This window comes from Eublepharis macularius, chromosome 3 (genome assembly GCF_028583425.1).
Source record: "Eublepharis macularius isolate TG4126 chromosome 3, MPM_Emac_v1.0, whole genome shotgun sequence".
In the NCBI taxonomy this organism is placed as follows: domain Eukaryota; kingdom Metazoa; phylum Chordata; class Lepidosauria; order Squamata; family Eublepharidae; genus Eublepharis; species Eublepharis macularius.
This window is the reverse complement of record NC_072792.1, coordinates 86,232,325-86,255,675: the sequence shown is the minus strand read 5'-3', so window position 1 is coordinate 86,255,675 and position 23,351 is coordinate 86,232,325. Positions and strand designations below refer to the sequence as shown.

General features: G+C 40.5%; 1 protein-coding gene across 4 annotated transcripts in view; it reads left to right on the top strand.

The window, feature by feature from the left end:
• CASK (calcium/calmodulin dependent serine protein kinase) overlaps window positions 1-23,351 on the top strand; it is a 361,240-nt gene that overhangs the window by 97,801 nt on the left and 240,088 nt on the right. For all 4 annotated transcript variants that reach the window (XM_054974058.1, XM_054974057.1, XM_054974056.1 and 1 more), the window contains exon 3: window positions 23,128-23,233. In XM_054974058.1, the coding sequence (XP_054830033.1) occupies window positions 23,128-23,233 (106 nt within the window). The remainder of the gene's footprint in view (window positions 1-23,127; window positions 23,234-23,351) is intronic.

Genomic DNA, 23,351 nt, shown 5'->3' with positions numbered 1-23,351 from the left:
TACTTCGCAACAATTTTAAAAATCTCCTTTCCAAACAAAACTATTTTTAGAACCACATTAATCAAATGCCATTCTAAACAGAAGTGTCTTGCATGTTCACAGAAAGACAAGGAAGGAGCAGCTTCAACTACTTCTGGAAGCCAGTCACACTTGAGGAACAGATGGAATAATCAGAAGGAATTTATTAGCCGGCCTAAGCAGGATTATACAGGGAGGACTGTCAGATGTGTGGGTTCAAAACTGTGAATGACCTTGTAGATAAGAAATCAGTATCTTGAATTGCAATGAGAAATAAACTGGTAGCCAATGAAGCAATTTTAAAATTGGCATAATTTTATTGTGGTATGTGTCTATCATCAAAAAACAGGCTGCAATGTTTTGACCAACAGAGGTGTTTATAAGCTGCCTTCAAGGACAGTGCCACACAGAGTGTGTTGCAGCGGACCATCTTAAAGGATGCGAGTGCATGGGTTAGCAGAGTTCAACAGGTAGTAGCTTATGCTTCATATGAAGATGGTAAAACAGGCCTTGACACACACACACACACACCCAAATTTGGATATAGGAACCCCAGACTCATCCATACCAAATAAATTTTTTCTCTGTCATATTAAGCAAGTTTAATGTTACCTCTTTAGTTATAAATGAGGTTGCCTACCAGCCTTGAGTTGCATGTCTTGTCCCTTTAATAGAGGATTAATGAGACATTATTTTATCAGGTTACTTCCATGATACTGATGGGGAAAGGTGGTTTTTCCAATTGAGGGCTATTAGTGACTTTGCTTCATTCGACTGCTGGGTACTTTGATGTGGAAGTAATATGTCAAAAGTATGTGAAATGATTATTTAGTGCAGGGACAAAGGAATGTTTGGGGAGACTTAAGTGCATTTGTTCAGTATATGTGACAGAAGACTATATGTTAAATGTAATCTTGTGTTGCACACTCCTGATGATAGTCTAATCCAGTAGCACCTTAAAAACCAACCAAAATTTCTAGAACTTTTGTGAGTCAAAACTCACTTGGTCAGATACAAGTAGAATGAAGATCTGTCAGCCTTATATCTAGGTCAGAAGGTAGGAGGGATTTTACAAAGTAGGGCCAATTGGAGTCAGGTGAGGAATGGTCTTTTTGTATACACACAAATATGCTTATAACCAGTCACATAAACACACAATGATCGGACATCATTATTTAGTTCATTTATACCCCATCTTTTTCCCCAGTGGAAACCCAAAGCCACTTCCATCATTTTCTTCTCCTCCACTTGATTCTCATAAAGTGTGATACATTAGACTGAGAATGTGTTACTGACCCAAAGTCTCCCAGCGAGCTTCCTTGGCAGAGCAGAGATTTGAACTGGGTCTCCCAGATCATAGTTTGGCATTCTAACCATTACACACACTGCCTTATTTCAGTACATTGCTTAAAGAAGTGGCTATTCATTCTTAGGGGAGTATGCTGTCAATTAAGAAATGTGAACTTTGCTGAATATGTAGTTTCTTGCCTATGGGTTTCATCATGAAAGACATTACTGCCATTTAGTAAGAATCTTGCTAGTGTAATATGAGAACTAGTTCTTCATTAAATGGATGGTATTAGATCATAGTTTTCTGTAGCAAGGATTAGACCTGTTTTGAAAAAGCCTTCTCTGAGCCCTACTATGCCAGAGAATTTCTGGACAATCTACAGCCTTCCATTTTGGGGCAAGATGGATGTGTGGGTTGCTTCCCAGTTCCAGGGGTTCTTGGAAGAGAGTGATTTTTCTGGACCAATTTCAGTTTGGCCTCAAGCCAAAGTTTGAAACAGAGACTGCTTTGGTTGCCTTGGTTGATGACCTTCACCAAGAACTAGATGGGGGAATGTGACCATGCTAGTCCGGCTGGATCTCTCAGTGACTTTCAATAATGCCAACCATAGTATGTTTCTGAGTTGCCTTTTAGCACTGGGACTAAGGGGCCCAAGCTGCTTAATACCTATATGAAGCCAGTGGGAGAAGTCATCAGGAAGTTTGGGTTGCAGTGTCTCTAGTATGCAGATGATACCCAACTTGACCTTTCTTTTCCACCTAATTTCAAGAAAGCTATTGATTTTTTTAAACCAGTGCTTGGAGTCGGTAATAGGCTGGATGAGACTGCACTAGCTAAAATGGAAACCTGACAAGACAGAGGTTCTATGGATTAGTAGAAAGGCAGACCAGGACACTGAGATCGCTGCTGTCTTGGATGGGGTTATACTTCCTTGAAAAGACATTCTAAGCTTGGGAGTACAGCAGTCACATTAGAAAACCAAATGGTTGTGGTGGTTTGGAGTGCTTTTTCAAGCTTTGGTTGCTGTGCAAACTGCGCCCATTCCTGGCTTAGTCAAATCTAGCCACAGTGTTCCATGCGTTAGTTACATCTAAATTGGAGTATTGCAATACATTCTACTTTGGACTACACTTTGTTACTGGAAGTGGTCTCCTTGCAATAAATAATTTGTGGGGGGAATTAGCAAGCAAGGAGAATGGCTATACAAGAGGGGTAACAAGCGGGAAATCTCCACCAGTTTCTACCAGGTCCCTTCCCAATGTAGCAAATGAGGCCGGTTCTTGAAGTAAAACAATAACTTTTATTAAGAACAGGGCTTCATGCAAATACACACAAAGTTACTTGGTGGGAAATAATTACACACACACACACACACACACACACACAGAGTCCTAAGAAACTTAGCCAGATATTGGGAATAGAGAGAGGGAGTAAGTATATCTACCTATCCTGGAGAGTAGTCCAGTCTGTGGTAAGGAGAGAGAGAGAGAGAGAGAGAGAGAGAGAGAGAGAGAGAGAGAGAGAGAGAGAGAGAGAGGCTTCAAATGTCCAGCGTCCTCGGCCAAGAGAGCAAGAGGCTCAGACCAAACCTCAAGGAAACAACGCTTGTGGATTCGGAAACGTGTTCGATTTGAATGAGGCCAGAGCTCTACCTTTATAGGTAAAATGTGCCCTGAGGTGGAAGAGCCCACCTAGCCATTAGAACAAAGACTCCAATGGTCAGTTCCTGGGTTTGACAAAAGATTTGATTGCCGTGTACAAAAAGGATAGTTTGCTGATGAAGTCCACAGGAGCTCAGTTAAGTACTTTAGGGAGGGACTGTTCTTTCCCAGGAAAGAACATATACTTATGACATAGCTCCTCAGTCATGGACAGGAGATCTCATCACGGAAGGAGGGAAAGGAATGTGTTAAGTGGGGATGACTCTACGAGACCTTTGTTGCACTGGGCACCTTCGGGACCAGAGGGACTGCAAGTCCAATCATTCCTTAATCACCCCACATTCCTGAGTGGCATTCCATTCATGCTGGGTTCTCCCGGGTGGGACTCAGCAACTGTTAGAGGCTCTCTAGTAGCAATACAGCAGCCATTTTAACTCCAGAAGCCTGGACATCTTTATTATCATAAGCAACCATATCCAGGACTGCTTATTAAAATGGTGGAGGCTGGTCCGACCGCTTACAGCTTGAGGAGCATTCAGAAGCTGCAGCTAGTGCAGAATGCTGTGGCTAGACTGCTGGTTGGAACCAGCTATCGGGAGTATGTGACCCCAATGTTACAGCAATTACACTGGCTACCAATCTGTTCCCGAGCATAATTCAAGGTTTTAGTTTTGGCCTTTAAAGCCCCATGTGGCTTGAGGCTGGGATATCTGAAAGACTGTCTTATCTCTTATGTTCCTGCCCAGGAATTAAGATCACAGGGGGAAGCTCACCCTGTGGGTACACGAGAGAGGTCCTTTTCAGTGGCAGTCCCACAACTGTGCAACAGCATCCTTAGGGAGGTATGCCTGGCCCCCTTTCTGCTGATCTTCAGGAAGCAGCTGGAGATATTTAATTTTTTAATTCACTTTGTTATGATATTCATTGGCAGTCCTAAACTATTTTAAACATTATTTTATTCATTTTATGAGTGTTATTTTATGTTTATATTTTAAGCCACCTTGAGGTCCTTCAAGCTAGAAAGCAGCTAATCAATGTTTTAAATAAAATGTATATTACAGTGATTACAATTAAACAAATTTCATGGCCTTGTAATGGTCTGAGTGTTGAACTATAATCTGGGATACCAAAGTTCAAATCCACTATGCCATGAAACTTGCTGGGTGAACTTAGGCCAATCAGAGAGTTATTGTGAGGATAAAATAGAGGAGAGGAGAATAATATTGTAAGCTGTTTTGAGTTCATATTTAGGAGGAAAAGGGTATAAATATCCAATAAAAAAATAAATTGTATGGAGGGTTGGTAGCAATGAGTAAAATCTAAAGAATTGTTTATTATTTTATCTACTTGATTTATACCCTGCCTTTCTCCCCAGTACAGACCTAAAGTGGTTTACATTCTTCTCCATATGAGTTTGAATGTGTGTGACTGACCCAAAGTCATCCAGCAAGTTTCTTTTATATATATATATATATATATATATATATATATATATATATATATATATATATATATATATATATTTATTTTTAATTACTAACCTCAAAAACTACAAAAAAGGGAAAAAGGGAACAGGGGGAAAGGGAAGAGACAACATATAAAAAACACACACTACATCTAGAAGTATTGCATTCCCTTCATAATACAATTATTTAAAGTTAAACTTTCTAATATGCTGTTAGATTGGCAGATCTTATAAAATACAAACTACAGTCAGGATGAGGTCTTCTTCCCCCCCCCCCTGTGTCTCGGTCGCAGCTCTCTCTGAACAGCTACAGTAGCTGCGCTCACTCCCTCCTCCCCATTCCCCCCTTCAGATTCTAAATCCTCTCCTTGCTGGAACTCTTGATGATTAAACACAAAGTCCCTCAGCTGTACTTCCGATGTTATCTTGTAGGCTTGGTCTTTATAACTGAACTAGATCCCTTCCGGAAATAACCATTTGTATTTTATTTCACGCTTCCTCAGAAGAGCTGCAAACCTTTTATATTTGAATCTTCTTTTCCGAGCTAAAAATGGAACGCCCTTCAATATCTTAACTTTGTTACCCAGAAAGTCCAAGTCCACATTGTACGAATTATATAAGATGGTGTCCCGAGTCTTCTTAGATGAAAAATAGATAATAATCTCGCGAGGCAGCTGACGCTTCGTTGCATAATTTGAAGATGTCCGGCGGACTTCCAGAATATCGCTTTTTAACTCTTCTTTAGTTGCCTTTGCGAATGACGCCAAAAGTTCCGACACCAAATCCTTTAAGTTTTCATTTTCCTCCTCCTCCACATTCTGAAGACGCAATACCGTCTGAGCACGATCCACTTGTAGCCCTATCAGTTGATTCTCCAAACGCTTTACTTCTTTGTTTGTTGCTTTCATGAGTACTGCGTTTTCCCGAGCAGACTGCTCTGCCCCAGACGCTACGTCTTTAATGGTTTTCACTTCGTTCTCAACTGAGCCAACCCTTTGACCGATTTCATTTAGCTTATCAACAAAGGGCTTCATAGCTTCAATGACCGACCGTTTAACCACCTCTTCAAGAGACTCTCCTTTCCCCTGCAAAGCAGCCGAAACAGATTTCCCCACAGCAGGGCTCTGCTTTTTCGTCGCCATCTTGGTGGGGGGGGGGAGTCTGCCAACTAAGTTCCTAAACTCAATGAAGGGGAAGATATCCGAACCTTCTTAGTTTCCCACCAATCCTTCGCATACGCTTGGAATGATAGAAGGGATTCGCTTACTTACAGGTTTTCACCTTAAATCTGCTTGTTGCCGTTCTCCATGGTCCGGCAGCACGCAATGTGCTGCGCAAGTCTGCCGGCCTCCATAGGAGCAGACGGGCAATTTACCCCCTGCATCGACTTCAGGGGGCTCTTCCCGCAGCGCTCCGGACCCTGACTCCCTCACTGGGAGTCCTGGGGGTTAACCTTCGCAGGTCAACCACCCGGTCAGGCTGCTCGGGCACTTCCTCCCGGACCTGCAGAGAGGAGCGTCTGACATGGCCGGGAAAACGAAAACGAATCGTCACCCAGCAAGTTTCCATGGCAGAGTTAGGATTTGAACCTGGGTCTCCCCAGATCTAATTCTGACACTTTAATCGATAAATTAGATGAGATTCTGAGTGCAATTACCACAAGGTATTTGAATAATAAATCATCACAGTGATAATAGTAGCTCAGTGAAGAGGTAAATATAGGCTTGCCAAGCCTCCCCTAACAACGAGTGGGAGATTTACGTTCTTGGGGCAGGATTCATTACTATTGTCACAACACTGCTGTCAATGCACTGATATCACTCCCTGTGTGCCAAAAAGTCATGTCAGCACAATGCCAGAATTGTTCTGGCATTTTGCAAAAACTCTATGGTGTGACCATAGAGTCCTTGAAGAATATTAGAGCATCTCTTGTCACTTCCATTTTAAACTGGAAGTATCAAGACCCTCCTTCCTTTAAGTTCTCCCACCAGTTCTTGAGACACTGGCAGGTATCAAAGAGAATTGCTGGGCCTGACATCCCTAGGTAAGTGTCAAGTCCTAATATACTGTCTTACAAGACCTTGTTAAGGAATAGAAATTGAATACCATGTATAGAGGATGGCTGAATGAAGTGTTGCTGCATAGGGTAACAGAGTTTTAAAAAATGGAGATGGCAAAATAAATGATAATACGGGTACTGCTCACAGTTCTCCTGTGCATGCATCAAGGATGGAGAAAGAAGGGTCTATTGTGTTCTGTGAGGATTCTTTTGCACACAAGCATTCTGCTCATGGTAGACTATCGAAGGTTATAGGCATGCCCAGTAGGAGTCTCTGATTTTTTTCTTGGATAGCAGAGCCCCATGCCATATTTTTGAAATTGCCATCAGCTTGAAAAAGTGCCTGCTATGAAGAGAAAAAAAAGATCTGCTGTTCATGAAACATCAAGGACAAAGCCATATTTAGGTACATGGAGCTAGTTGTGTCATTCTGTGGATAGAGACTTTATTGTCCAATAGAATCCTGATACTCTTGCAAATTGTGATTAGGACACAATAAAACTAATGTTGATGTTTCTGTTGCACCAGTTCAGAAAATTATGAATTATATAATTAACTGAAACAGGCACCGGATATTCCATGTTTTAAAAAAGTAGTAAAGTACAATACCATTGATATTAAAAAATTCCCATTACTTTATTGTTGAGATTCTCTGAAATAGTGTTAACAGAATCATTTAATGGAACAGGTTTTAAGATTACTGCTTGTTTTCAGCTCCCTAGACAGTATATCATTTTCTGTCAAGAATGTACAAGAATTGGTCAGTTACCTCTGTATATTTCAGTCCTAGTTTATGAGGGCAGAACCCTCCCACACAAACAGATTTTAAAAATGTTTTCTGATAAGTAGGCTGCATGGAATCTACACCTTACTACTTAAGAGCAACTGGCTTTAAAAAACCTTTTTGATTTATCAAAATAGTGCAGAAAAAGGTTTTTAGGGAAGTTAAAATATTAGTTGGGGAGGCAGCCACAGAAAGAAAATCTGAAAAATCTGAGGCATGTGCGTAGATAATACACGTTTTCCCCTTTTGGATTTTGGACCTTGTGCCAAACTGGATTTTCTTGGCTACATGTAACAACTAAAAGTTGATTTTCTTCAGCTCCTTCACTCTTTTGCTTCTTAATAGTAAATATCTGTTACATGTTTTTATTGTTATATTTAAAAAATGAAAAATTAATACAATTTTTTTTTAAAAAGTATATATCTGTCTATGCAAAGTTAATGTCTTTAAGTGCAGTTTACTCCCACTTTATTGCAGGAGGGGAGACACCCACAAAATGAGGAGTTACACATGCTCAAATTTGTCTCAGTTGTGTCTCATTTTTATTGTTCTTCTGTTGTGTTGCTTTACAAATTAGCTCCTTACACTGACTTTTTGAATAATCCTGGATCTTTTAAAGTTGAACTTTCTAGCTATTTTACTGTCCATTTTTTTTCTTCTGAAAGGCTTTGATTAGCTCTGAGTAAAGATGCACTGCTCAGTAATTTTGCCTTTTGTTATTGGGAAGGTGTGGTGAGTCAGAAGTTATATTTGTAGAATTCTCTTTCTAATTGTATACAAACCTCTTTTGCTGTTCTTTCTCTTGTGTCTTGCTGGTTAAATTTTAGTAATGTCCTGAAAGGAAGCCTCATTTTTTTTTTTTAAAAAAAGTGTGTGTGTGTGTGTGTGTGTGTGTGTGTGTGTGTGTGTGTGTGTGTGTGTGAATGTACTTGTTTGTTGCCCCCCCCCAAAACCTCACAATTGTGTGTGAATGCACAGTATAGCCTCTCTGTTGGAGCTTGTTAAATGGCATGCCTTCCTCATACAAATTGTCTCTCCTGGGAATTGTTGTCTTGATTTTACAGCGGAACCTAATTTTATTTGAATATATTAATCTAAATGATGTATAACCCAAAAGGGCATATCTGTGTATTAAACAATTTAATAAAAGGTACTAAATTCTAATTCATATTAATCAGGTAACACTTGAAAAAAATGTAATACAGTTATTGAACAGAATGATGTCCTTGTCTTCTAACTTCAGATCTGGTAAGGGGCACATCAGTTTAAAATGTATTGCAATTTTGTATGTTTTATTAAAACTATTTTTGGTCCCAGTGAGGATGGGATCCCATGCAGTGTGAACTGAGCTCCACTGCATCAAGAATGAATTACCTGCTCCCTATGCCATTACAGTCTTCTGTGTCCTCCCCCCTCAAATTATGCCCCCTTGAGTCATTGGAGTCTGAGGACCATCATGGGGGTGAAAATGAGAGAGTTCAATGAAAAGATTAAATTGATAAAAATCTTCTTCCTCTTCTATTATGAGCAGATGTGCCTACTATGAGTGAAAAGGGCACTTAGGAGCCAAGTCTAAACTGGTACTATCTATGATGTATAGATTCTGTGAAATGATTCTGTGACAGACACAGTAAGATAGCTTTCTTTATTGTTGCCCTACAATGATGAAGCTCTGGGGCCTCTGGAGACTTGACAATCTGAGATGACAACGCTTACTTAGATTTCTTTAGGCCTGGTGCTTCTTTGAGAAACTGCATACCAGATCAAATCAATGAACAATCTCAGTACTTGCTGCCTAGCCTGAGTACTCTCCTTCTCCAACTGTAGCCATAAGGAACATAGTGCAAACAGAAGGCTGTGTGCCCTCTACCTTCTGTTTAGCCTGACATAGTCTCCCTTCTTCCCTTTGCTCTGTGAAGTATGCAGTAGAAGATAGAGCATGTCTCTGTGACAGCAGTTCCAATAGGAACACAGTCCTCCTTGAACTGAGAAGTCATAACTGCAGTAAATAACAGCTTCTCATGTCGGCGTTTTGCTGGTCAGATTAGGTATGGGATCCACTTCCCAAGTACTCAGCATATCTGCTGTATTAGAAGGCAAGAATGTTTCAAATAAGTTAAAATGAAGAAAGCAAGAATGAAACCTTTCTAGGTAATAAACATCTTCCATTTAAACCAAATAGTAACCCTTTCAGACAAAATAGTTAAGTCATCACAGTTGATACAGAGTGGCGTAGTTCCTGGGTGAAGGCCACTTTCCTTCATCATGTGTTCACAATTTAGAACTTACCTCGTCTGCAAGATAAGGTGACAAATACATCATAGCAGAAATAAGAAATCACAGTTCCTTAGTTTGGCATTACTTGGGTGTTTATCACATAGAAAGTGTCACCAGATACACTGTTAGCATACCAGAGATTTCTTTAGCTACCAGAGAATTGCTCTGGTATAAGTGTATCTTGATCCATGGGAAATCTTCGGCATAACCAATAAAATTACCAGTTTATCCCTGGACATTGGTACTTGGGACATATATTTCGTGATTTGGTATTTGATGTGTTCAGTGGGCAAAATATTCTTCTTACATCAACTATCACTTCACCCATCAGTTATTTGGCAATGAATGCCATAGTGAATATCTGATCAGAATAATCTGGCAAGCAGTTTTCTCTTTCCCTCATGTATTGTATATATTCAAAATAAGCTAATGTGTTATTTCATTTTGTGTTAACCAACAGTGCAGAGTCATTGGGGTATCCATAAGCGTGTGGAAGCCCTTTAAGCAGCTAATATTCTAGTGCAGGAGTTCCCAGCTTTTTTGAGCACATAGGTACCTTTAAAATACTGACTCAGGGTAGTGGGTATAACCACAGAATGGTTGCCACAGGAGGCACAGCCAACCACAAAATGTAAAGGAGTGAGACCAGTGGAGTACCAAATCAGATTCAAGGTTCTGGTATTGACCTATAAGGTCCTGTGCGGACTGGGACCAGCGTATCTACGGGACCGTCTCTCCCCATATATTCCCCAGAGGACACTCCGATCAGGGGACAAACAGCTGTTGGTGGTCCCTGGCCCCAAGGAGGCCCGCCTAGCCACGACTAGAGCCAGGGCCTTTTCGGTCCTGGCTCCTACCTGGTGGAACGCTCTGTCTGCTGAAATCAGGGCCCAGCAGGACCAACTATCTTTTTGCCGGGCCTGCAAGACAGAGTTGTTCCGCTGGCATATGGCTGAGGCTGGGCCTCCGCCGGGCGGGGGAAAGGGGGGTGTATAAAACCCTCCCTGTGAAGGCTGTCCACCATCTTGTTTTAAATATGTTGTTTTAATGAATATGAATTTTTAATTGTATTTTTAATGTGTTGGTATCCGCCCTGAGCCCGCTTGCGGGGAGGGCGGAATACAAATTTGAAATAAAATAAATAAATAAATAAATAAATCATGCATAACTCTAATAGTAACACCTCAGCATTGCAAGCAGAAACTCCATTTAATAGGGTGCCTTTTAAACAGAATATATTATATAAAAATAATTACTTGTATACAAATAGCTTCTTTGCAGTGATGCAGTAAAGATCCTTCTGTGGCGCTAGCTGCTACCAAAGCAACTTTTAAAAAAAATCTGCACAGCTAGTCAGAAACCCTGCTGGGCAAAAGCTCTGCCTAGCCCCGCCCATTGGGTTCCACATTGGGGTTCCATGTTCTGGAGATATTAATGTAGCATGCTCCTTTGCTCTGTGTATGGTTTTTAGGGCCTCCTTTCAGCATAGCTTCATCTGGTTCCTTCTGGTATTCCTTTTCTTTTTTTGGTGTCTACGTAATGCCTTGTATGGAATCTGTACTTGCAAAGAAGCAGTTTCAGAACATTTTAGAGCTCTAGCTAAGAAATAGGTGCTTAAATACCTATGTCCATGGCCCAAGGATGGAAAGGCATGAATTACAGGTAAGCAAACTGCCTGCCTTGGTCTAGATCAGCCTTTCAGCTAATTACTAAGGTATGAACATCTACTAAGTTCTTTTCTGTTTATTACATCCACTATTTGCCTAGGAATTGGAAATCTCTTCACCCTCAAAAGAAGCAGTGGTGGTGATATCCCTGTACATGTGTGTTCTCTATAGTAAGATATCAAGCACATCCAAAAAAGTTCCTTGCTGCCATTCCTTTTGGAACTGGAAGGCTAAGGGAGATGGTAGCAAAGATGTCTTGTCATGCTAAATATATGTGGTTCACCTTTTAGTTTAAGAGAACAAGGAGGTCCATGTTTGTATGAAGTGTAGAAAGTCACAGACTTGCATGTTCATACTGCACATGTAATTAGTTCAGTGCAGCCCTATGTTTAAAACATAACAGGACAGGACAGTAGGGCCTAGCTAAAGTTACTTGTTGGCTTAAAGACGCAGCAGTAAGCACATTCTAGGCAAAAGGTAGGTTAAAGGACTCATCTTGATTCTTACTCAGTTTGATTGTAGAGAGAGGGTCTGGGAGGCGAGGCTTGGCTCAGCTGCCACCTCAGGGCACACTGGCCTTCCATTGTGAGGTCTGAGATAGGGAGGGGAAGGGGTTTCAAAGCACTCACATTAATCTCCTCCTTTTGGGCCACTCCCTCACTCAAGCCCATTGCTCTCAGCCTCTGGCAGCAGGAGCTTGAATAGCTCCTGATGATCTTTGTCTTCCCTTTCTCCTAAACTCATATCCTTTACAGCTTTATTTGTTTTTATTTTTTATTTACGTCGTTTATATTCCGCCTTTCTTACTGAGATTCAAGGCAGATTACATAGTGTGAGATTAATTCAATCAGTGACAAGGACAAGGGCAGGTATTTCCATACAGTGTCAAGAACATTTCCATAAACAGTATCATAGGTTAAATGAATACAGTGTCAAGAACATTTCCATAAGCAATGTAATAGGATAAATGAATACAAGTTTATAACGACATCTTATTAGCAAGGGTCCAATATGGGGTTGAAGAATTGCTGAAACGGAACATAATCAGTTCTAGGACTTACATTAAACAACATGAAGCACAGGTAATATATAGGAGTACATATTTAAAGCAACAGATATGTAAGGCAACATAATGGTGAAATATATGGTTCCTAACATTACCAAAACATCTGGGACCGCTTTCTTACAATACCGTCCTCTTAACTGAGAAAAAAGGCCTTTTTGAATAATTCAGTTTTGCATTGTTTGCAGAAAGCCAGGAGTGCGGGGGCTCTCTTGACCTCCTCAGGCAGGCTGTTCCATAGGGTAGGGGCCACCACAGAGAAAAGCCGTATATGGGCTGCTGTTGATTTTGCCCATGTACAGGCTGACACCTGCAAGAGACCCTGTTCAGATGAACAAAGCTGCCTGGAGGGATATAGGGAGGGAGGCAGTCCCATAGGTATGCTGGACCAAGGCTGTGAAGAGCTTTGTATGTAATAACCTTGAACTGAGCACAGTAACTGATAGGTAGCCAGTGGAGTGACTGTAGGATGGGAGTAATGTTCAAGCTCCAGCTTGCTCCTGATAATAGTCGAGCCGCAGCATTTTGCACCAGTTGGACACTCCTAGTTAACTTAAATGGGAGACCAATGTATCAAGAACATTACAATGTATCAAGAACATTACAATAGTCAAGTTTTGATGTTACCAGAGCATGGATCCTGGTGGCCAGGTTGGCAGTATCGACATAACAAGCCATTTTCCAGGCAAGAGTGAGATTGTTGTAAGCATTTTTTGCAGCTGCTTTAAATTGTTTTTCGAGTAGTAGTGCTGGATCCAGTATAACCCCTAGGCTCTTAACTGAGTCTGCAAGGGTCAAACAAACTCCATCGAAAGTGGGGAGTACAATGTTTTTCAAGATCTCTGACTTGCCAACAAGCATCAGTCTTGTCTGGGTTCAACTTTAATTCGTTATTTTTCAGCCATTTCACTACGGCTGTCAGGCAACGATCTAAGAGTTCTACTGCATACTGTGGGGACCTGGATAGCAAGATATAGAGTTGGGTATCATCTGCATATTGATGACATCTAACTCCGTAGCTGCAAATGAGTTCTAAAGGTTTCATGTAGCGGTTGAATAACATGGGAGATAAGATTGTGCTCTGTGGAACCCTCTTTGAGTCTGTTCCACGATTTAAACCAGTCCAAGGCACTTCCTTTGATGCCCACTTCTGTTTCTTTCTGTTTGAATTTTCTTTATTTAAACTATAAACTATACACCATAACATAATAAACAATAAACATAGAGAATAAGAAAAAACACAATTCTAAACATGACACACTAACAATACATATATCTATAAAATTAAGAGGGGGAAAAAGAAAATTTAAAAAAAACCTAAATTACACTTCAAGTTGAGTTCCGATTTTCTCCACAAGTATATATCATTTCTAGAGTCCCACTTATTCTAAGTTAGTCACAAAACCCCTCTTTTTTCTGTTGTTCATGTTTCTTAATCCATAAATCCAGATGTCAACAAATCCTTGCTATCCATTTCATGCAAAAAGTCTATTAACGATTTCTATTCAGTCAAGAAGTTAACTAATGTCCTTTCTCTAATTAATGCAGTAAGTTTTGCCTTTAACGCAAACTCCAAAACTTTTGTCAACCATTCCTCCACTGTAGGCAATGTTGTAGTTTTCCACTTTTGTGCATAAAGTACTCTTGCTGCTGTAATAAAGTATAAAAACTGTGTTCTAAAACTTTTTCCCAGCTAGCTGTCCATTATTCCCAACAGAAAAGTCTGGTTTCAGCTGAAGTTTAATCTTCAAAATCTTCTGCATCGTAATTGTATCTGCAACCAAAAACTCCTTGCTTTCTTACATGTCCACCACATATGAAAAAATGTCCCTTCTTGTTTAGCACATTTCCAACATACATTTGAAGCCCTCTTATACATTCTGTCCAATTTTTCATGAGTCATATACCAACGATACATCATTTTGTAAAAAATTTCTTTAATACTGGAGCTTAATGTAAATTTCAGCCCTCTTGTCCCCATATTTTCCCATTGCTCCATTAATATATCCACAATTTTTCGCCCATTTAATCATACATTCTTTTACTTGCTATTCTTCTGTCTCAAACCTCAACAAAAGTTTATACATTTTAGAAATAACATGTTCATCATTTGTACAAAGGGCTATTTTAAATTCCGTTTTAGATTTCTCAAAGTCATAATGACTCTTATCTAGTTTGAATCTCTCCAAAATTTGCGTATATGGAAACTACTGACAGGCATGCCCTTCTGCTGTTAAGTCCTCTCTTGATTTAATTTTAACTTGGTCCTGAAAGAATTCCAATAAATCCTGGTAAATTAACCATTTAGGTGAACTAACCATTTCCCTTCTAAAATGAGCTTCTTGCAATGACAGCCAGAGAGGTATTTTCGAACAAAACCTAACTTTGTATTTATTCCATACTCTCAGGATTGCATGCCTTACATAATGATTATTAAACTCTGCATTGGTTTTAACTTTGTCATACCATAGATAACCCATGCCTCCCAAATTTTAGATCATGCCCTTCCAGGGCCAGTAATCTTCTATTTTTTAACAGTATCCATTCCTTCATCCAATCCAAAGAGCTGCAAAATATAATCTCAAATCTGGGAGACCCAAACCTCCTCTTTCTTTTGCACTTTGTAGAACTTTAAATTTAACCCTTGGATTTTTGCCTTGCCATATAAATCTCAATATATCCTTCTACCATTGCTTAAATGATGTCTCTGTTGTCAATACAAAAATTGTCTGAAATAGGAATAACATTCTAGGTAAGACATTCATTTTAATTGTAGCTATTCTTCCCAACAGCGATAATTGAACTTTATCCCATCTTAGCATATCCCTTTTAATTTCTTTTCAAGTCTTAATATAGTTATTTTGGAATAACATACAGTTCATATTTGACAAGGTAATACCCAAATATTTTACCTTTTTCTCAACTTTAAACCCTGTTTTGCTCTCGTTTCATTTGATCTTGTATTTTCATATTTTTAGTTAAGACTTTGGTTTTCTGTTTATTAACCTTAAAACCAGCCACTACACTAAATTCTTTCAATTTTGTCAATCGAGTTTCAATTCCTTTCAAAGGGTCCTCCAAAATCAACACCCAAATCATCTGCAAAGGCTTTCAGTTTGTAGTTCTCCTGTTTCACCTTAACACCTCGAATTCTCTCATCTTATCTTATGTCCCTATTCAAAACTTCAAGCATCAGTATAAATAACAAAGGTGACAATGGGCAACCTTGTCTTGTGCCTCTTTGTATTTCACATGGTTTGGTTAACTGTCCATTAACGACTATCCATGCAGTCTAGGTTGTATAAATCTACTTAGTCCATTTTATAAAATTGTTCCCAAAGTCCATATTCTCCAAGATCTTAAACAAAATTTTCCAATTTAAATTATCAAAGGCCTTCTCGGCATCTGGAAGATCAAAGCGGCTTGTCTTTTATTATGTTTTTCCAAATATTCCAGAATATCCAATACTATTCTTACATTGTCCTTTAGGTGCCAATATCCTGTAAGATACTTTTAAGTCTTCCTACCATGATCAATGCAAACAGCTTATAGTCATTATTTAATGATATTGGCCTGTAGTTTCTTGTCAGTGTGTGATCTTGTCCATCTTTTGGTATAAGTGTTATGTTGGCCTACTTCCATGAGTCTGGCATTTTCCCTCCCTCTAAACACTTCATCCTCAAAACACTTATAGTAGCTACTTGGGATGCCATCTGGTCCAGGAGCTTTTCCCAACTTACTATTTTTTATGGCTTCTCCCACTTCTCTTACTGTTATAGGGCCATTCATAATTTGTCTTTGTTGTTCCGTGATCTTAGGTAACTTCTGTTTATTAATATATTAATCTATTTTTTCCACTGACACATCACAACTCTTGTACAGATTTGTATAGTACTGATAAAATGCCTTTTATATATCTACAGTGTCTGTTAATGCCTTATCCACCTCTTGTATTTTCAATATCATTCTCTTTTCTTTCAATTTATAAGCCATTTTCCTGGCTTATTTGTATATTCAAATGTTCTTTGTTTAGCTTAATTCAATTTAATTTCCATTTCTCTTGACATTAACATCGATAGTTGTTGTTTTAAGATCTTAATATGTTGCAATATATTAGTATTTCCAGGATCTAAGAGTTCTACTGCGTACTGTGGGGACCTGGATAGCGAGATACAGAGTTGGGTATCATCTGCGTATTGATGACATCTAACTCCATAGCTGCAAATGAGTTCTCCTAAAGGTTTTATAGAGGTTGAATAACATGGGAGATAAGATTGCGCTCTGCGGAACCCCCTTTGAGTCTGTTCCATGAGAAACAATTTAAATTAGTCCAAGGCACTTCCTTTCATGCCCAATTCTGTTTCTAAATGCCTCAACAGAATGGCATGGTCTACTGTGTCAGTGTCTGCAGACAGATAAGGAGGCATGGCCTTTGTCTATATTTAGTCGGAGATCATCCACTAACGCTACTAGTGCTGTCTCTGTCCCATGCCTGGTCTGAATCCAGACTGGAAAGGGTCTAGAGCACTAGAGTTTTCCAAGAAGATCTGGAGTTGGTCAGCTACTGCTCTCTGAATCACTTTGCCCAGAAAGGACAGATTAGAGACTGGACGATAATTGTCCACATCAGTTTTGTCTAGAGATGGCTTTTTAATTAGCAGACAGATAACTGCCTGTTTGAGTGGCTGCGGGAAGGTGCCCTGAGTTACAGATTGATTTACAATAGATCTCAGTGGTTCTCTTATATAATCTTTACTTGATTTTAACAGCCAAGATGGGCAAGGATCAAGCGCACAAGTAGTGGCTTTCATAGATGCCAGGATCCTGTTAAGGTCTGTCATTGTAATTGGTTCAAAGCAGTCCAAATATAGACCAGATGGTGTATTAAGCATTTCTTCTATCTCATTTGTACTGCAGCTAGCATCTAAATCAGAGCGTATTCATGCTATTTTATCAGCAAAAAAATTAGCAAAGGCCTTGCAGCTAATTGTCTGTTCTTGGGTCTGTAAAGGTTCAGATTTAGGAGTCAGAAGGTATCTGCGTACCCTGAACAACTGGGACAATCAGGAACTATCTGACGCAATGGTTGCCGAGAAGTAATGTTTCTTTGCTCTTTCAGTTCCACTGCATAGATCCTACAGTGTGTTCTGTAGCAAGTTCTATCAGTTTCTGTGCGTGTTTTACACCAGCATCTTTGTAGATGTTTTCCAGCCCTCTTCAGGTCGGCCAGCTCCATAGTAAATGATAGTGCCGGCTTCCGTCCCAAGGGCCGGAGGGGTTGACAAGGAGCAATGGTGTCGATAGCTTCAAGGAGCTTTGTGTTCCATGCTCCTACAGCAGCTTCTGTGGAACATGTGTCTGGAACTCTAAAATCCCCCAAGGCATTTTGGAATCTGGAAGCGTCTACGAGCCTTTGTGGGCGAATCATTTTAACTGGGGTGTTGGGGCCATATTCACTTTTGTCTTCAGCAGATGATGATCTGACCATTGTTCAGGCTGAACCTCCAATGTTGAAACAAGGTTTTCTCTTAAAGGCTCAGTGCAAAATATTAAGTCTAGTGTGTGGCCTCTTTCATGTGTAGGTCTGACACTATTTGAGAGAGGCCCAGGGTTGCCAGGAAAGCTATAAATTCCTGAGCCGGGGCTGACTTTGAACACTCAGCATGGATGTTGAAGTCTTCCAGAACAATGTCTATGTGTCTCCAACACCATGTCCACTAGCAGCTCTGCCAACGCAGAAAGGGTGCTTATGGGGGAGCTGAGTGGTCTGTAAACAAGCAGGATACCCAGTCTATTTTTAATTTCAGAGACAGGAACATGCAGTCAATACCAGCCATAACTCGTACTGGAGATCTGTGGAAGTTGAAGGACTCGTGAAGAATAATAGCAACTCCTCCACCCCAGCTGCCTTAGCGAGGTTGGTGTAGGACTGCATAGCCAGGGGGAGTTAGTTGGGAAAGACACACCTTGTCATTTTCCTGCAGCCAGGTCTCTGTTAGGCAAGCCACATCAATTTTCTCATCCTGCAACATCCCAGCAATGCATGCAACCTTATTTCTAACAGATCTGGTATTGCATAATATTAGTGTAGCAGGGGTGGTGGTGGAAGTGACCCCATTATCAGTAGGGGAATACTAGAGAGGTTGGATAAGCAGCGAGCATTACTGCTTGATGTTGGGTGCCTTTGGTAAGTCCTACTCCCATATTTACCAGCTCCCAACTGCACTTGAATAGCAAATGTAACAGACATTTTCACCAAGCAATTAAGCAGTAAGAAGCTTAGCATGGGATTCTACAACCACATACTAGAATAGCAAACATACTGGTGGTCTCAATTCAGGCAACAAATCAGGGCTACGATCATGGTATAGTTAAGCAAACAGTGTCGAAATGAAGTTGCAGCCATCCCAGGAACAATTCATAATATAGTGATGTTCTTTCTATTCTCTTCTGTCCACCACCTTGTGTAGTTGATGGTTGCTCCAAGGCTGTACGCCCTGGGCCAAGAGCCCTTGTGCTCTCGCCCTTTGGCTTGCGCCTCCTGCAGGGAGGCCCAGTTAAATAGCCAGCAGTACCTGTGAAAGAGAAGGCAGGGTGGGCAACAAGGCCTACATCACTAAATGGCCCCCAGCTGCAGATCAAAGGGAAGCACCACAAGCTCCTCGCGAGCAAACATCCATCTAGCCCTCAAAAACAGACTCCTTGTAAATAGGCACGTCTCCCTCCTGCACGGAGCCCCAGTTAAATAGTTAAATAGCTTCTAGGTCTTACTCTTTGTTGTTGTGACAGTGGTTAATAAAGATCTCTGGCTGGGTTCCCATGCTTGGCCCAGCTGTTCCTGGCCTTCCAGCCTGGCAAAATACCAGGCTTTTGGTGGCCTCTCTCACTTGCTGGAAGTATGATCTTGCAGCTTACCCGGGTAGTGGTAGGGCTGGAAAAGAGTGTTGGACTTGCTCCAGGCCTTGGTATTAGCTGATAGTAGTGTATTCTAATCAATACTATAATTGTGCCTTTGTTAGATAGTGAGACCAAAGATTTTCAGAAGTTGGATGTGATACACAGTGATATTTGTCTCCTTTTCCACATAAATGCAGTTTCAGAAAGATGCTGTTCACCTTTAAATTAAATACATGCATTGCATATATAAACAAGAGAATCTCTGTGTATCTTTTCTTGAATTGGAGGGGGGGCGGAGAAACACACAGTGCTAGTCAGACATACATGGACATATGGAGCAACAGGCAGCATGAGGCACTTACAGTTTTCTCCATATCACATCAGCATAGCATTTGGAGCAATGCCACATTAAGCCTGTCTCCTTGTGATGTGGTTCAGATGCTATGGCAAACCATGATTTGCTGTTAGGTGAACGAACCAGGGCAGGGCAGGGGATCCTTTGTCACATGTGACACAGTAATTAAACACATCTGCTTTCATGGAAAGTCATCATTTAATGTTATGTCTTAACTGTGCCTCTAAATCCTGTAGGGCTAAAGATACAACGCAAGATCAGCGGCTATAAGTACAAGGGTGATGATTAGGAAAGTTTTACAAATTCTGTGGTTTATTTAATTTATTATTTATTCTTTCTACATGAATGTTGATGCTGGCATGAAACTGCAAGTGTGAGCTGTATTGTATTTATTTATTCATTTTAATGCTGGCCTTGGCAAAACAAGCTGAAGCTTACTCCAGTACTGAATTATTCTGAGCTTAACTGATGCCATGCAAAGCTAAATGTCATCCTTCCAGGCCTTATTGGTGTTTCATTGATAACTTACTGCATTACAGTATTTGTATTAATAGAATATTACTGATGTACAAATGCATTTTTGTTTTACATTACACATATAGATAGATTATATTTCTGTTTTGTAAACAATACAATTTACTATGGTAGAAAATAAGATTTACAGCATCCAGTAATAGAATCCTTACCAAACTTTTAGATATTGATGATCTCATCCATGAGCTGCCTCTGCAATTCAGTTTAATTGTAGTTTTGATATACAGTACTGTATAAGTAAATGGAATGTTTGACATCAACCACAAAGAGACCCAAGTATCTTCATCCCGGCCTCATCCCATTTCATGTGGTGGTCAGAGGCCGGGTGGTGAAATGGAGGGCTCAGCTCAGAAGTGGTTGTCAGGTAAGTTCCACTTGTGGAAGAGCTGGAGATGGAGCTCTCATTCCCTATGTACTACCATTTCTAGGTAACTGTCCATGATGTACATTCAGTCACCATTTGTCAGCTGGCTGCTGCTCCCTATAGCCTTTGCAAGTGCTGGGGTGTTGTGGCTGGTATGGCTCTAGGGCATGCTCTTGGCCAGCACAAGTGTTTTAAAACAATAAGTGACTGTGTTGCAGTGTTTGATTTCAGGGTGTATGAAAATAGAGCTGGTGTACTGTGCTTTAGTAGACGAGTCATGCCCATGGAGTAGATGGAGATGCTACCAAAATCTGCCATCCATGGACCCATATCTAGCACTTTATTGCCTTGATTGACATTACCTTCTTTCTGCATGACTTCTGGAGCAGAAGCTATGAGTCAAGGTATAACACCACCTCAGCATGCTTATACTGCCAAAAAAGGCTTCTTTATGGATTATTCATTTAGAAAATTTTATACCACCTCTCCAGAGATCTGATTGAGGCAGCTCAAAAAATAAAACAATACAGTAAAATCATACAACCTCAGCATAACAGCAAGGTTGAAAAACAGATAAATTCCCGTGTGAGTTCTGTGCCTACACCTGTATTCCAGACCCTGCGGAATGTGGTGCAGGCACCGGCTTGCCTAGTTCTAGAATAACCTCTATATGATCCTGCATAATGTTTATTGATACACAGCTACATCTTCCTTGTGGATGACATCACTCTACATCATGTATGCATTCGTATTTCCCTGAATAGACCCACATAATGTATTAGTTGGAAAGTAACCAACTTCCAATTATCTGCATAGTTTATGGCCATGGAGCTGGTAAGGCATTGGTCATGGCCATTTTGTTTGGCAGATCACTGTGGAGTGGGGTGTTGGTGCATGTTTTTGGCAAAAGATTGAGAAAGGTGTGGTTGGTGTTAGCACCTGGGTGACCTCTCCAGTTCCGTGGAATGGAACAAGCCTTCCCTTCATATCAGGTGATACTGCGGTGGAGCTCCTGATATGAGCCTTAACTGGATTTTCCTCTGATTTTTCCTTCTGTCCATCTTACCCTTTATCTGATCACTCACTTTTTAGCCTTTCCCTGCTTGTCTCCACTACCATCTTATCTTGCCTCATTGTTTCCTTCATTACTTCCACTCTATCTGCCTTTTCATGTCACTACCTCCCTCTTCTTTTTCCATCCCATATAGGCAAAACAGACTCAGCTGGATGCTGATAATGGGCAGTTTTGTTGAAAATAGACCTGTGGAAAGACTAATGTCCCAAACTAGATATGACCTCCAAGGTTAGAGGATAGAAGTAGCAAGATGGCACACTAAGCATGACTTTTATCTAAATGAGGGTAGAAAAAAATAAAGGCTACCAAAGTCTGGTTATTGAGTTCCAGGTAACAACCCTGGACAGATCTCTGCTCATAACAGTGTATTATGTATCAAGTCTGGATAAGGCATATTCTACCTCCTCTTTGATGGCCCACCACAATGAGGTGGTGAGAGCAGTTCATTGCCTTTACAGGGCAGGCTCAGGGTTCATAAAGGTTAGTCTCTGTGCCTATTAAGATGCTCATTTTGCACAGAGCTCCTCTATAAGCCACAGATGTCTGCCTGATCAGTATGGCTACCTGAGGGCAAGCAGTGCCTCCTGTACAAAGCCAGCAAAAGTGAAGCATACCAACTAACACATTAGCCTTTCAGGCCTAGCTTCACATTGGTTGGGGCCTCATTGAGAATGTGATTTTAGGTATACATTTTTGCCTTGTGGCATCAACAACATGATTTTACAGAGGAATCTACTATCTGCATCTTGATGCTAGGCAGGAGTGCCTTCTCAGAATCCCTCATGGAAATCTGGCACATTGTTCAATTGGTTAGTGCTATGTGGCCTGAGGGAACTCTCCTAGGGCTATTTTGCTCTGACATCACAAGGCTATGGCTAGGCAGTCAACAAGCATTCAGCACCTGCCAGTCTCCTGGTGAAGAGACTTGGGAGTTCAGATGCCTCTAACTATTTTCTGGCTAGTAGCCATGGATATTGTGCTACTTACAGGAATAGTGCTAGGGATGCTGTCTTCCTCCATGATACAAACGGTATTGAAGGTTCTCAAAACTCAGGATGGGAAATCAGCAGGTTAGACAGGTGGTCACACACCCTGGTTCCTAACATCCAAATTAACAGAGCTGAGGAACTAGACTTCAGCATAGTTCTTCCTGGACCTTCTTTACTACACCCCAGTAATTTCACCAATGTTTTCTGTTACCTGCTTTTTACTTGTGATCACTGGGTGTTTCTTAGAGGTGTGCCTTCAGGCTGTGCCCAGATTTGCTGTGGCTTCTAGCTAGGTGGCACAAGAACTGCCCACTACGATGACTATAGTCTCTGATGCGGGCTTCTGAATCTGGCATAGTTGGTCTTTGTCTCCATCTGTCTCAATCTGAAAGTATGTTTGTAAATTATCTTTGTCTCCATCTGTAAAAGTTGTTTTTTGAAGCACGTATTTGTTTGGCTTGGGAGTGAACCTGTGAGTTTTGGGGACAGCATAAAACAGCTTCTTTTCCCTCCATGTGTTAAATATCTGACTGCACCATCTCTATATCTTGAGACCCACATAGCTTTGAAAATATGCAGTTTTTATTTATTAATATTAATAGGCTTGTTCTTTACTATATTCCAACAGATCTGAAGAGGGAAGCAAGTATCTGTCACATGTTGAAACATCCTCATATTGTTGAACTTTTGGAGACATACAGTTCTGATGGAATGCTTTATATGGTTTTTGAATTGTAAGTGTTATTTTTATCATTCTTGGCTTACTATACAAAATGTGTGGGTTAAGTGCACAGTTAAATTGAGCAATACTCAGCTGCCAGATTAGTATGAGTTGCCAATTAACTTTATTTG